This window comes from Rhizoctonia solani, chromosome 8, assembly GCF_016906535.1.
Source record: "Rhizoctonia solani chromosome 8, complete sequence".
Taxonomy (NCBI): Eukaryota; Fungi; Basidiomycota; class Agaricomycetes; order Cantharellales; family Ceratobasidiaceae; genus Rhizoctonia; species Rhizoctonia solani.
In genome coordinates this window covers 1,672,555-1,686,524 of record NC_057377.1, presented here as the reverse complement: position 1 = coordinate 1,686,524, position 13,970 = coordinate 1,672,555, and the positions used below count along the sequence as shown (strand labels likewise).

At 46.9% G+C, this 13,970-nt stretch overlaps 5 protein-coding genes across 5 annotated transcripts; 1 reads left to right on the top strand and 4 right to left on the bottom strand.

Moving 5' to 3' along the window:
• Positions 1-61: 61 nt before the first annotated feature.
• Positions 62-1,507, bottom strand: RhiXN_09976 (tyrosinase; the record flags this gene model as incomplete). The annotated part of the gene is made up of 8 exons (XM_043329792.1): positions 62-307; positions 368-425; positions 480-670; positions 723-886; positions 948-1,036; positions 1,088-1,100; positions 1,156-1,297; positions 1,355-1,507. 8 exons carry the CDS (start codon positions 1,505-1,507, stop codon positions 62-64), a joined length of 1,056 nt encoding a protein of 351 aa, XP_043182626.1.
• A 1,034-nt stretch (positions 1,508-2,541) lies between these two features.
• Positions 2,542-4,015, bottom strand: RhiXN_09975 (uncharacterized protein; the record flags this gene model as incomplete). The annotated part of the gene is made up of 6 exons (XM_043329791.1): positions 2,542-3,233; positions 3,294-3,514; positions 3,571-3,646; positions 3,703-3,775; positions 3,838-3,870; positions 3,929-4,015. 6 exons carry the CDS (start codon positions 4,013-4,015, stop codon positions 2,542-2,544), a joined length of 1,182 nt encoding a protein of 393 aa, XP_043182625.1.
• Positions 4,016-4,379: 364 nt separating this feature from the next.
• RhiXN_09974 (uncharacterized protein) lies at positions 4,380-5,897 on the bottom strand (the record flags this gene model as incomplete). The annotated part of the gene is made up of 8 exons (XM_043329790.1): positions 4,380-4,535; positions 4,587-4,817; positions 4,873-4,964; positions 5,016-5,235; positions 5,293-5,339; positions 5,406-5,474; positions 5,530-5,619; positions 5,675-5,897. The coding sequence occupies 8 exons, from the start codon at positions 5,895-5,897 to the stop codon at positions 4,380-4,382; spliced, it is 1,128 nt and encodes a 375-aa protein (XP_043182624.1).
• A 1,282-nt stretch (positions 5,898-7,179) lies between these two features.
• RhiXN_09973 (uncharacterized protein) lies at positions 7,180-8,671 on the bottom strand (the record flags this gene model as incomplete). The annotated part of the gene is made up of 9 exons (XM_043329789.1): positions 7,180-7,183; positions 7,240-7,343; positions 7,396-7,626; positions 7,677-7,768; positions 7,817-8,036; positions 8,092-8,138; positions 8,199-8,267; positions 8,326-8,415; positions 8,473-8,671. The coding sequence occupies 9 exons, from the start codon at positions 8,669-8,671 to the stop codon at positions 7,180-7,182; spliced, it is 1,056 nt and encodes a 351-aa protein (XP_043182623.1).
• Positions 8,672-8,769: 98 nt separating this feature from the next.
• Positions 8,770-10,214, top strand: RhiXN_09972 (glyoxalase/bleomycin resistance protein/dioxygenase; the record flags this gene model as incomplete). Its single annotated transcript, XM_043329788.1, has 7 exons — positions 8,770-8,811; positions 8,884-8,928; positions 8,984-9,082; positions 9,534-9,644; positions 9,694-9,868; positions 9,934-10,030; positions 10,115-10,214. 7 exons carry the CDS (start codon positions 8,770-8,772, stop codon positions 10,212-10,214), a joined length of 669 nt encoding a protein of 222 aa, XP_043182622.1.
• Positions 10,215-13,970: the final 3,756 nt, after the last annotated feature.

The following is a 13,970-nucleotide window of genomic DNA, read 5'->3' as shown; positions in this document are numbered from 1 at the left end:
CTAAACCAAGAAAAAATACACAAAACCCAACAAAACTTGTGATATATGCGTCGTAAACACGTTAGGCCGAACCCGTAAATTCACTGTACACGAAGCACAGATACCCTCCGGTAGTCGACATCACATCGCTAACCGCCAGCGCTGAATCGAGGCCGGAGGTCGGGAGTGCCCATGTTGTATCGACATTTGGAGGTGCACCAACTGGGTAAGTGTCGTACGCAGCTAGATCTTGCACGCTACCACCGCCATAAGCAGCAGCGTTGGCGGTTGACTTTCGTTGCCATTTATCCCAGATGCGATCGAGGTTCTATGAGCACCATTTGGACAGGTTGGTCTACATGAAACATGAAATCATGAAATTGCTTACCGCGTGGTGAAGGAAAAATAGGGGATCATTAGGAGAGTGCGATGGGTTAGACAGATCGCTGATCGGCCGCTCATTAATAACATAAGCACATCGACAAATAAAGCGAGCTTACCCAGGGCGCGTCATAAGGTGGGCAGCATTATGCATTCCTTGGGCGCGGACGCCATCCATATGAGCAGCAAATCCAATAAAGTCTCCGGAGAACCCATTAACAATCTCTGTGATCTTTGCCGGTGTGAATGTATCGGCTGCCAGTAGGTCGGGTGTAGTAAACTCGAATGGGAACACTTGCTCTTCGAAAGGCTGATATATACTCAGAGCCTGGACAGCCCACAGAGCGGAGATATAAACGCACCTTGGCCTTGAAATTACGAGCGATAACATGAGGGGTAGGATACGCGCGCTGAACGGTCGCGAAAGCCCCATCGGTGACTTGGTAACCAGGAGCGACGCCAAATGAGCCAAACCCAGTCGTGGTGCTGGATGAGAACACGGGCGAAGCTACTACATTGCCAGAGTCTACAATTCACAGTTAACGTCAGATTGATCTAGTAACAAGCACATCTGTCATATGCCATACCTAGAGACCAATCCCAGTAAGGAAGGTATCCCGTATAGTCGCACTGAGTCCTGAGTTCCTTTTCGAATGCTGTAAGGTACCATCGATGCCTGTATAACATATTGTTAAGTAGAGCCCCGTGCACCCTGGTTCGTGCTTACCATGGCAAAAATACTACGCCAAATCGTCAGCTATCGAATAGATAACAATAAGCATAAAAGCAACTCACGACCAGTAAAGTGATCCTTGACGTTAGTGTCCATGTGAGCATAGACAAAATCGTCATATCGAGAGCTCGAGGGATTGACGCTGACGATCCCAGCGGTGTAGTTGGTTGGGACTAAAGTCGAGTGAGGCAGCTCGCCCAAGCACTGCAAATAGTACATTAAAACAATGCATATAAAAACATAACTGCGCTAAGAACTGACCTTGAGGGCTGTGATGAACTGAGTCTGCTCGGTAGTGCTCAGTTCTCGCCATTCTTTGCGAGTGTACGGGCTCGAGCAGCTCCTGGCGACCGGAGACCCCAAAACAGACGAGACCAAGGCCGTTGCGGCAGTGAAAACAAAAGCGCGATGCATTATAGTAGCTGTTGGGTGTCCTGGATAACTGGATAGAGAACAGATAGAGGTGATGGTGAATGTCGACCAACAGACTTCAAGTTTTATACCATCGGTAGGAGAAAGACTTCACCAAGGACACTTTGGGTATTGGAAACACCGTCTCCGAGGTCCCCAGTGCGCGGCGGCCGCAATAATGACTCCTGGCACATTCGGCTCAAACCATCCGCCAAGGTACGGCTGAGGACCATGGAAATCATTGCTCGAACGTAACATCGATCGTACCCAGACAAAGAGCAAAAGTTCTTGTTGATGTCCCTTTTGATCATGAAGTCATAGCTCGAGGGAAAAGTCTATCAAATTTCAGAAAATAGAACCTCCGTCATGAACGAGCTCAGCTCGTACCTCTAATTACCCCTAATAGGAATCAACCCTGCGCGCCACATTCTTCCGCGCAACATGACACCGCGCCTTGGATATCTGAGAAAAGGTTTGATTAGACTGTTTGCTCATTTAGTCTATGATACGCACCATACTTAATAGACACTCGCTCTTTAAGTCATATAGTTGAAACTTGGACCAACATTGTCTTCAAATATAGTTGTCATTTTCATGAATTGACTTCTATTAACCAAATTGCTTTCTTCTCCCAAACCCCAACGAATACCTGGTTAGATTCGCCTCGGACAAAGATTTATGCAACGTCGGGGAGAGCGGGGAGATCAAGGGTAAACCAAATCCGATATATTTACTATTTTGTTCCGGGATGCGGCATGTGGTTCCAACGACGGTGTCGGCTCACCCGAGTTTGGACACACTGCGTCGACAAGCAATCTATGAAATGGGACGTGTTTCACGAGACTAGCACGAGCCACGATCACCTAATTAACGAGATGCAAAAGGAGTGGTATATTCCAGTGAACGATCCATAGAGAGAAAAACATATGTCGCACTGGTGCAATGTTCGTGGATGGTAGTGGAAAGCAAAGTGGAAACAGATCGAATATTCAGGGTGTAGCCTAATCAAACCAACACAATTGCAATATGACATCATATCATTGGAGATTATTGCTTGGCGCATTAGCTCGAACAGATGGAGGCAATAAACGGCGCATATCGTCTAAAGGTAGTGCCCGCAGTTGAGGTTCAACAGGCGTTCGTGGAAAGGTACCGGAGTCGTTCTCGACTACTACCGGTTCCGAAGCACGTCGACCAGGGGCGGATTCTATTTGAGAGGCAAATGTTTGGGCTGTGGCGCCAGTGAGTGGTGGGTTCGGTTGTGGAGGGGCGGTCGAGTGATATTGTGGATTGAATCCAAGACTGGTCGCAGCTGATGGAGGAACCAAAAACTGTTGATTTGGTTGGTAACCTGGTGGTTCGGGGTAATAGGCATATTGGGCGCCCGGAGATGATACGGCCGGAGACGGGTGGGAAGAATATCCTGCGCTTTCGGGCGTCGTAGGTACTGGGGAGGGCTGCGTATATTGTCTGTCGTACTCGTATTGAGAATGCAAAGAGCCCATCGATTTACGAGTTAGGTGGATTTGTATATCTGATGTTGTATCGACGCTGATAATGGTTTGTCGTGAACCAGCCGAACGCAATAATGGCTCCTTTCCCGCCATACTCCCGCTCCGCGCTCTTCTTTTCCTCCGCTGCCACCATACCCAGGCCATGATCCCGGCGATGCCTATAAGGAGAATTGGGAGGAGGGCGATCAAAAACACTGTCGCTCCAGATAACGAATCTGGTAAAGCATCCCGAGCATAAGTCACTAATTTGATTGAAATACGAGTCTAGTGCTCACCCGAGCCTCCGCCTCTTGCAGCCTCGGAATCAAAATAAGAGTCGGGGCCGATCATCTTGAGGGCCCACTGTGGCATAGCGGTATCTGCAGGGACTTGGAACGGGAAAGTTCCATTGTTAATTAACCCGGCAGGACAGTTGGCGGTCCATTGCCCCCAGGTTCCATACGATGCTCCTTGGCATGCAGCACAGGCGCTCATTAACGAATATACGGGTGAGGAGCTACAAGCCACGCGTCAGATGCTTTAGCGTGGCCACATTGATATCTGGGCACTCACCATCCACAACCAGTTACTTCGTGGTTCGTAGGTGCAAGATATTGGGTCCCATCAGGAAGAGCCGACACATTCCATTCTGAAAAGTCGTTTTGAGCTTATACAATTAACTACAAGCACAACTACTACACTCACGTTTGCTTGGATTGCACTGTCCCTGCAGGTATGCAGCGACCAGACATGGGGATTGCCCCTTGGAATTGCTCGCCTACAAATTCAAGGAGTTGGTCATCATTCCGTTTTGCTCTGATGTCCTCAACCATGACATACCCAGTCGAACGACTTGTCACATGTAGCGTTTGTCTGGAGGATCGTCACGTCAAATTCCCATCGTAGTGGCTTATCACGTGATATTATATACCTGTTGCCCACTTGTTCCGCCCGCAACTTGGCTGATTATCCATAAGAATAGAGGTGTTTTGTACGAAATACGCTGCGAAGAGAACATAGTCGTCGACAACAACGGCAGAACCCCCCACTCTTGTGGGACCGTAGATGCGAAGCATCCGATTCCGAGAAGACCATGCACACAGGGTCCAGATCTGAGCGCTTGCACCGCATTCGCCGAGAGACGGCAACCGAGGGCCAGAGCCATGCCCGATCTTTGAAACTACACAGACTTCTTTAGCGCGGATGATATCATCCTTTTATGTTTACATAACAGCATACGCGCTGAAGGTGGAATGAATTTAATACGTCAAGTGTATACTGCCACACATGCACAGCTACAGTATAGTCATACAACAATTCGCGAACTAAACATCTCGAAAACAGTCCGATTTGCCGATATTATTAAGATAGCCATGCATCATCTATTGAGAATTAGAGTGTTTCAGAAGTGGAGTGACATCTATTAAACAATCCCCATACCGAGGCATTCTATTTGGTAACTCCGTTTGATCTTGCCCATTAGCTCTCCTCTCAGACCACTCACGCCATTTCTTCGACTCGTCCTGGGTATACCGCAACTGCAACAATGTTAGTAAACTATTTGATGCGTCCAATCCATCAACCCTCACATAGAGCTCGATTCCGAGAATATGAAGAAACATGGCTACCCAGAGCGCCATACCAAAACTCGCGCGGCTCGCAGATCCCCTACCCAAGGGACCTTCATTCCAGGAGGCGTGAACCGCGACGTGAGTCCACTTTGGTTTCTCCAGAGCTGTCGAAGTTCCACACTCGGGATAGGCTTGGATGAGAGCCTCTCTGGTCTTTAGTACGTAACCAACTTCGGCACATTTCCAGAGCTACCGCCAAAAAAAAATTGAGTGCTCGCGATTCAAACTTATATAATAAACTCACGGAGAAGTATCCATTTATGGCAGTGATGATATGTGCAGAGATGAGTGCGGTGACACGAGTCGTGACGAAGGCTCCATTATAGAACCAAGCGCCTAGAGTAACTTCGATTAGTCGAGGGCGTTCTCGAAGAGCTGTTTACTTACGCAACATGTATTCTCGGTGCATGTCGATGGCTCCACGCCTAGCTTCCAAGCACCCCATGACGACTGCGTATGCCGAAGCCGAACCAAGCATGTACACGGCAGACTGCATATTGAGGTCGCCCCCTTGAGCGCGCCTTCCAAGAATTGAACCGCATACGAGACTGATCACGAGTAGGAGGGACAGAATATAACCAAATATGCTATGGAATTTAGGCCAGCGCTGCAATGAATCGGGTCAGAGCGGAAAAGGATGTCCGAAACGTGCCTGGCTTCTCACCTTCCAAGTGATCGGCAAAAATAGGAAGACTGAGAAGAAACTCGCAGCTAAATAACGCAAGTAGTCATAGGCTATGAGCATCATGCACGTAATCACTTGAAAAGAGCACTGACGCAAACTTGTGAATATGTGTATTATGATATTGGCTTTGAAGGGTGCCTGCTCATACCAAAATCCCTCCCCTAATCTTTGGTGATTAGTCTAATGAATATTGAAAAATGGACCACACTGGCGCACCTGGCGTGGTCATCTGAAGCAACCGATTGAAATTCAACATGGGTGTTCTTGAGAGTGAAAATCCAAGAATAGCACCCCCGAATATTACAACTACAAAAACGCAGTTGACGTCAAAGAAGACCAGCGGAGATAACAGCATACTCACAAAGTACTGGTGTCATCTTTTTCTCAAAGCCTAACATCCACCATGGTCGACGATATGTTGACACCTCATTCGTATACACATACTCGGGGGAGGAATATGTCTCTTTGGGTCTAGCTCCCCTCGCATTTGTTAACGCTTGATGGGATGCATGTGGGTCATACGGGGGACCATAGGCATCACTGGTCGGATGAGGGGACCTGTAGTGTGGCGAGGTTGCTGACATAGTAGATAGTGGGCTGAGCGGCCAGGACGTCTCCTTATGTGGGCCAGCGGTCGACATCATAGTGGCAGTGCGTCGAGTGCCAAGGGATCCTCGGAACGTCAGGATCACAACCTCAATCGAGCTCCCTACGGATACAATCGACTCGCGGAACCGTGATCTGAACTCACCCCGAGATGACTGGGGATGTGCAACCTATACGGTCGTTGGCTGGCTTTTATGATCTTCAAAATCCATCTTCATCGGGTTCTTACTAATCGCTAAGTCAAGTGTGCAGTGTGTGCGCGCATGGGGCATATACGCCGAGATGTATACAGCGGCTATCTGCATATTGATGGGGTATGGTTCTGGATTAGTGTCAGAAGAACGATCGAATGAGCGCGCCAACCGATTTCCGCAGTCCTGGCGCTTAGAGGCATCTCAACATCTGAATCACCCAACAAGTCGCCTTGGTGCCCATTCGAACAAATCACCAGGGAATGGATGGAAGTACAGCTGTCTACTCAAAGGCTTGCAGTAATAGTGTTTCACTCAACTTTTTTTCGAGCTGGACCCAGGATTACTAACGCTACAATTGTTCTCCAATTCATTCTAATGCGCAGCCTAATAATCCAGACCAACATGCGGCGAACTCACAACCGTGGCTCGCCCCTATCTACTAGAATTTAAGTGAGATATAGGAATAACATGATTGGAATTTCAAGAGCCACGCTGTTTCAAGTCTATTGCAATTCGAAGTAGCATGATCGGCGCTCGGACATGTTCTGTGCCTTCGAGTCTTGAATCGAAGCACCTAATAAACGTTTGAAATTCGTGGGAATAGAATAACAAGAGAGAACACTAGAAAGGTACCGAAACACATGTTTTTGATGGATGTTCACTCGGGTGCTATCAAATGCTTAGTTTATGATTTCTCAGAGGTGCGCGACCATATGGCACATGTTACTGTAGGAGAGCGTTTCATGGATGCCCTACCCATAGAGGGCAAGAGGCGATGATGTCTTGTTTTCGGAGTCCTGGTCCCGACTTTACATATCTTCTGGGCCTTTGCAACTTTCCGCATGGTTATTCTCACTGGACGGCGTCTTGCGCTCGATTAAATGCCTCAATAAGCCTTTAATGTGGCGCGAATAGCGTTGGGTGGTACCGTGTTTATTCATTTTAAACTCGTTTATAACCCGCTAAACGGTACACGGACAAAATGCACTTAAATCACAGAATCCCGAATATTTGAGAAGTCATAGTACATCCCGAAAAGAAAGAGCGAAAGTTGCGCCTTGGTAAATTACCTGGGTGTTTATGATAATTTAGAAATGAAGTGCACGGCGAATAGCGATCCTCATACCAAGACGTTTTGCGGAGTGACCGCAATTCCGTTTGCTCGGGGGCAATTCCCTTTTGTTCGGACAGCTCGCGTAATTTCTTTGATTCACGAACGGTCATACGTAGCTGCGTTGAAGTTATTAGAATAAGAACAGAATCCAGGTGATGAGATCCTCACGTAGAGTTCGATTCCAACTCCATGTAATATCATTGCGATCCAAAGGGCCATCCCATAGCTTGCGCGTATGGCTGATCCTCTACCCAGTCGACCTTCTCTCCATGAAGCATGAACGGAAACGTAAATATTATGTGGGTTCGACAGTGCATTGGATGTTGCGCATTGAGGATAAGCTTGAGCGAGAGCGTTGGACGACTCTAAGACGTATTCTACTTCGGCACATCTCCATAACTTCGCATGGTCATCAACATAATCTCTAACCTATTTCCTTGTCCACTTACAGAATAATAAGTATTGATTGCAGTAATGACATGAGCAGAGATTAGGGCAGTGATATTGGTTGTGACAAGCGCCCCGTTATAAAACCAGGCACCTGATAAGATTTAGTTGCATTTAAATCACTCTCAATACTGCAACTCACGGATCATCCACTCTCGATGAGCGTCAAGCGCCCCACGTCTAGCTTCGACGCATCCTATAATTACTGCACATGCTGCCCCAGAAGCCAGCATGTAAAAGGCAGATTGTGTATTTAGATCCCCTCCTTGTCCTCGCCTGCCCGCAATACCTGCTCCTACACAGCTGATTACGAGGAGGATTGATACAACGTATCCAAGGAGCCCGTGAAATCTTGGCCAACGCTATTGGTTCCCAGATCAATATACTCCACTACCAGAAATTCCAATATGCGGTTACCTTCCAAGTAATGGGGAGAAAACAAGCAACCGAGAAGAAACTGGAAGCTGGAAGCGGTCCGTATTTCAGCTGCGCTTGTGTGATGGCTTTCAATGAGCACTACTTACGCAGACTGGCGAAAATATGTATCATTATGCTGATCTTCCAAAACCTCTGTTCGAACCAATATCCTTCGCCTGTAATGGCAATATTTTGTAAGATAGAGGAACCTTATATCCAGACCTTTGATCGTACCAGGAACAAATCGTTTGAGCAATTCGTCAAAACTCATCATAGGGGCTTTGGCCAAGGAATATCCCATAATAGCACCACCGAAAAAGGCCGCTATTGGATGCTCGAATAAGGAAATGCAATGTAAAGCGACCAATCAAAAAATCTCACAAAGACCAAGGCTGGTCCATTTTTCAAAGCCCAGCATCCACCATGGTCTTGCGAGAGTGGGAGTCCGGATCCGGGACGAACAATCGAGTTCGCCAGGTACGTGTGCCAATGAATCCGATTTTGCGTGTGAGTCTCCGTATTCTTGGTTTATTTCCTGGAGACCATATGTCCCCGTGTTATCGTCCGACGGTTTAGACATGAGTTGATATGATCGTACTGAATCGAGTCGCAGAGGAAGGAGATGGGACTTGACAGTCCATAGGGTTTTATGAGGGTTGGATTTGGCGCCCTGCTGTCATGGACGACTTGGAGGCAGTGCCGGAGCCGGAAGACGATCAGGTACCATAATCCGAATTGGAGGTCAGGCCCTGGACTGATCGCATTGCCTTTAAGAGTACATTTGTTTCGTAGGATGAGAGAGCACGCCAAATTGTCCACAGCTTATCCACTGGTCATGTAGGCTGAAATAACTGCTATATTCTTGAGTCGGGTGTCTCTAAAATATCTTTAGACCACTTACCGTTTAATTCTAGCCGAAATCAGCAACGCGGCTTGGTTCATTGTCAAGGGATTAGGTTACGTTGATCAGCGGCGCGGCCACGGCAAGATAGTATAGCCACATATTCAAGTATTTGCTGCATTTGTTTCGTTCAGTTATTTGCTTGATCCATCTCATTCGCGGGTGGGAATGTCGAGTGGACATGATAGAAGGCACCGTGACAAGCCTCAGTTGTGTTATAGTCAATATGGACGTATACGTATGCCGCACTCGGTGCGGGCTTGTGATAAGCAATCACAACGGAGATCCCGGCGTAAGGGTGGGAACGTATTACTTGTGACTCAATGAATTCAATCGCGTGAACTTGGCGCGTGTCACGTGGTGCTGCATAGCCTCAGACCTTCCACCTATAAAACCACATCTGGAGACACGTTTAAGTAACACGGTCTACTGCTACTGGCCATTCAGTGCGGGCATCGAAAATTCTGTCACTGGTCTCGAGCTCTTCTTGGCTGCATAATTTCACTTCTCGCGTATTGATCCTAATTTCTTGCGACCTTAGCCACCAGTCGAAATGGCCATCGATCACGTCAGCAATGGCTCTGTGAGCGATCTACAAGCCTCAAAGGTTTTCTACGAGAAAGCCCTTGCTCCACTAGGTTACAAACTCATAGTAAGTGGGCTCATCCTTTTAGAACTCACCATGAACTCTTCGCTCGCAGCATGATATTTCCCCTTACGCCATTGGGTTCGGTACTGGCTCTTACAAAGCAGACTTTTGGCTCTCGGGCCCTGACCCCAACGGGTCCCGTACTGGCGAAGTAAAGAATACCATGCACATTGCGTTCGCGGGGACTCGGGCACAAGTTCACGCATTTCATGAGGCGGCTATACAAGGTTCGAGTATTTTAGCTCCGGAGTAGAGGTTATCGAGTTCCAATTCACTGTTATTACATCCATAGCTGGAGGGAAATGTAATGGTGCACCTGGATTCCGCCCGCAATATCACCCACTCTATTACGGATCATTTATCTTAGATCCTGATGGTAATAACGTCGAGTAAGTTCGTCTCGAGCTTAATTGGTCCACCCATGATCTTCGCCGCTGGTATGCTTACGATAATGTGTCTACCTGTGATTACAGGGTCGTCAATCATGGCTCAACCTGGCAATGGATTTGGTATTTCGCTGGAGTTCAGCTTGGATTCATCAAACCGACAGAAAGCAACTATAAAAAGGATTAGACACCATGGATGCGAGACTTGAGGAGTTTTGTTGTGCTTGGGAATTTGTTAAACCCATACGTCTTACGCGCATTTCTTGTGTATTCTTAGGGCCACAGGTAGACAATCACAAACCGTCTAAGGGGGCGTGATATTCGGTGTTGGTGAACCGGCGTGAATCATATGAGCTACTAAAGATTCTATAAGCCGCGTGCTGATCTGGTACGGCTGAGCGGCGGCGCCGATACTTATTTGAAGAGTATTAGCTTGTCAGAAGCAGCATTTTTGTTAGCATTCACAACGGAATGTCTTCACTTGGGTATAATATAGCAATACTTGATTTGAAATGCACAGTGGTTTATAGTTAGAGACTGATCGGAAGATGCTGGATCTTCCATCCTTGGTTGAGTCCCCAAAAGCCAGTACGTACCGATGTGGAGACACCTGTGGACTTGACAATTGGGATCAGCCTAGAAGAAGAATATTTGGACCCTACTGAATCATTTGCATAGAGTACCGAAATCGCAAACCAATTACAGTACCAGGAATGAATAAGCGATAAAATTAAGTAGTCAGTACTCGACGGACGAGGTGGCAGTGTACGTGCGGCATGCAGCCGGGAACGTGACCAAATCTCACTAAACTTAAGTCTGAGTTATTACCGCTATGAACACATGCGTGTGAAAGGCGAACTACCAGAACAGTATCTCAACCTTCGTTTTACCAGCCGTTATAGGGCAAGACATGCTCTACCGTACTGGGCTGCACTGTTTATTCAGGTGAGCACTACTTAGTGATAGGCTAGGCCTTCGCTTTCAGGGAACTCAAACACTCATCGGACATTTCATTGGCAGGACTGTAGATCGATCTCGTTTTATCATACCTTGGAGACATCTGGGCCAATTCAAGCGATTGAGTTATGAACTTTGACCCAACGTCAGATATGATTGGTCCGGCAACGGCTAGACATGGGACCTTCGGTCACAGCCACATTGCTCTGCCCAACTGAATACAACGCCGCCACAAGCCCGAGATAACCTTAATAACATGTGGTCTACACGTAATCACGATGTGGTTATCCAAGTGTCCAACGGCAAGCAGCATTGGGAAACAATTGACCAAAGAGAATACTGGGACTTTTCAGTAGTATTCACTAGAAAGCTAATGTGTGCAGAATGATGCGGAAGCTTAAAGTTATCTAGGTGCACATAATATTCAAGCATTGGTAGAATATATATGCAGGTTTGCTCCTTCAATCAAAAATACTTTGCCTCGATACCCTATTTACTAAACTAATTGCGCCCCTGAGTCCAGCCAGGTGGTGAACTGGGGCGTTAGAAGTATCCACGTGTGGATGTCTACCGTGGATGGTAGTTCATGCAAACTGCTATATTTAGCCTCCCCCGTTGCCTAATAATATATCGGGTTCACTTACCATCGCAGATACTGCAGTTGGCGTTCCAATCTGAATGAGGGTTTCTCGTATCCCACGGATGTTTTCCTATACCCTTCACCCAAAGCAACGGCCTACGGTCCTTTTGTACAGTATATCACTCGAGTTTTGCCTTTTGGTGGCACTGATTCAGTGTATGCTATGCCTCCGGAAAGAAGCGTGATCTATGTGGATCACTGCGTCAGCCAGTAAATACAACACGGGTCCTCCTTCGTAACCCGAGATGGACTAAAAGAATAGAGTAGCGGATGATGCTCTACGCAGGTCCCGGTAAGGGATCATGTGGGCGTTGCTCAAATTCCGTATAAAGGCTCCGCACAATGCAAGAATCTACAAAGACTCACCGATGTCCCCAAGCTGTCTCATAGAGCCAACCTCGAAAATAGTTCGTTTGTTTTTCCATTAACTCTTTATGAAGGCTAATAATGAATCGATAATATCAGGCTCGCGTCCGCCCATCCGAAAGTCTCTTGCAGCTCATGTCCGAGAAATCTATGTCGGAGATGAGCCATGTACCGTCGATTCACCAGGTAGATTATGACCATGACTTGGATTGGAAAGCCATCCAGGCACCTTCTCATAAAATACCCACATATGAGAATGGTTGGAATTATTCTGGTATGTAAGACTGTCCCATGGTACTCGTCCCCATCAAGCTGATAATAAGCATTGCCCACTCCCTCGGCTACCTGGCTCTGGTTGTGTTGTAAAAAATCACGTAGTAGACGACCAAGGCTCATCCACAAGAAGTTACACGTACGACCGAATGTCTTGTTCGGAGAAACATGGAGGATATTTTAGAATCGACTTGAACCCGAATTCCACCTTATCAAATCACCCCTTCTCAGACACGGAGTCGGCCACTTCCTCTCCAGAATTTCCAGGAGCAGAGATGATTGACGTCCCGTTAGTCCCTAGAATTCCACAAGCGGTTACCTTTCACGTGCCAACTCGATGCGGGAGAAAAAACGATCGCTCTGATTTGGTACTTCTTTTATTTAAAATAACTCAAACTCACCCTCACATCTATCGCACCAGCGCGCACAATATCCTTGTGATTTTTGTCCAGTACAAATGTCTCGACTGCATGATATCAACCGACATATGCGCTTGCACAGTGAGTTCATCCGCAAAAGAACCATCTTTCCATGCTGAAATGATAATCAAATTCGTAGCAAATGAAAAGCCTTACGAATGCCTCGGATGTGGTCAAACATTCCGCCGAACTGATGCTAGAGCAAGGCATTGGGTTAAGCATGGATCATGTTCGATCGCCCACAGAATCAGGGAGCCTGCTGGTGCTCGGGTGAGTTTGATACACATATATAGACATATAAATTCTTCATACTGACCGGTTTGTTAGTCTCGGCAGAGGATATCATTGAGGGCTCAGTACGATTCGCTCATCACGGATAGGAATATTTCTAACAGCAATTGACATCCTTATCCCTGAGTGTGTTGAGGGTATCATCATAATTGGTTGAATCATATCGCAATATATTGTGGTTCATCATGTTTGGAATTAGTATAGTTTAGACATTTGCATTATTGATTTCCTGTAAGATACCTGTAATACTATAGTGGAGAGTTTACGTTAATAATGGGGGTCTCTTGCAAGCAAGCAATGCCGTGAGAGGTAACTTAATTGTATCTGTCGTGTATCATAATATGCGAGTTTATTTGAAGGCCTTCTCGCTGGCCATGTACTGAAGATGAACTATTTAAAGTAAGAGAAGTATCCGAAGACTAGTTTTGCACTGTAAAATTAGAGACACCCTTTCGAGAAGAATGGCAGACATGGGTACATGAGCCCAAGCGATTTGAATTGGGGTGGCCGTGTCCGTTAATTACAAAACCAACCGCCGTAGGTTATATAGATGGCCCCAGATTGCCTTATTTGTATACTGGATCGTATCCATGAATCGAACCAAATATTCAGAACCCGATTAGACACATGTTGCCATTTATGATACATCGAAGGTGTCATGCGGCATGAGTAAAATAAACAGTTCACACGCGCATATACGGAGAGCTATTTCAATTAAACCTCCACCAAGACTCGGGCATCCCAGCCAAGAGGAACACGCGTTTCCTGTCTCTATTAGGCTCTGTTCTGTTTATTGAAGACTCGGGGTGGAGGGACATCAAGGATTGTGGCCGACCGGTCATCCTCGACCGGCCAGGTTGAGGAAGTGGAGGTCACGTGTATCGCAGTTATGCAGCGACGATGATCTCATCGATGCCATATATAAAGCGGGGGATTTTACTCTCTCTTCAACGGCACCGCTCTCCGACAGACAATTCTAACTCGTCAGTCCTGTGAA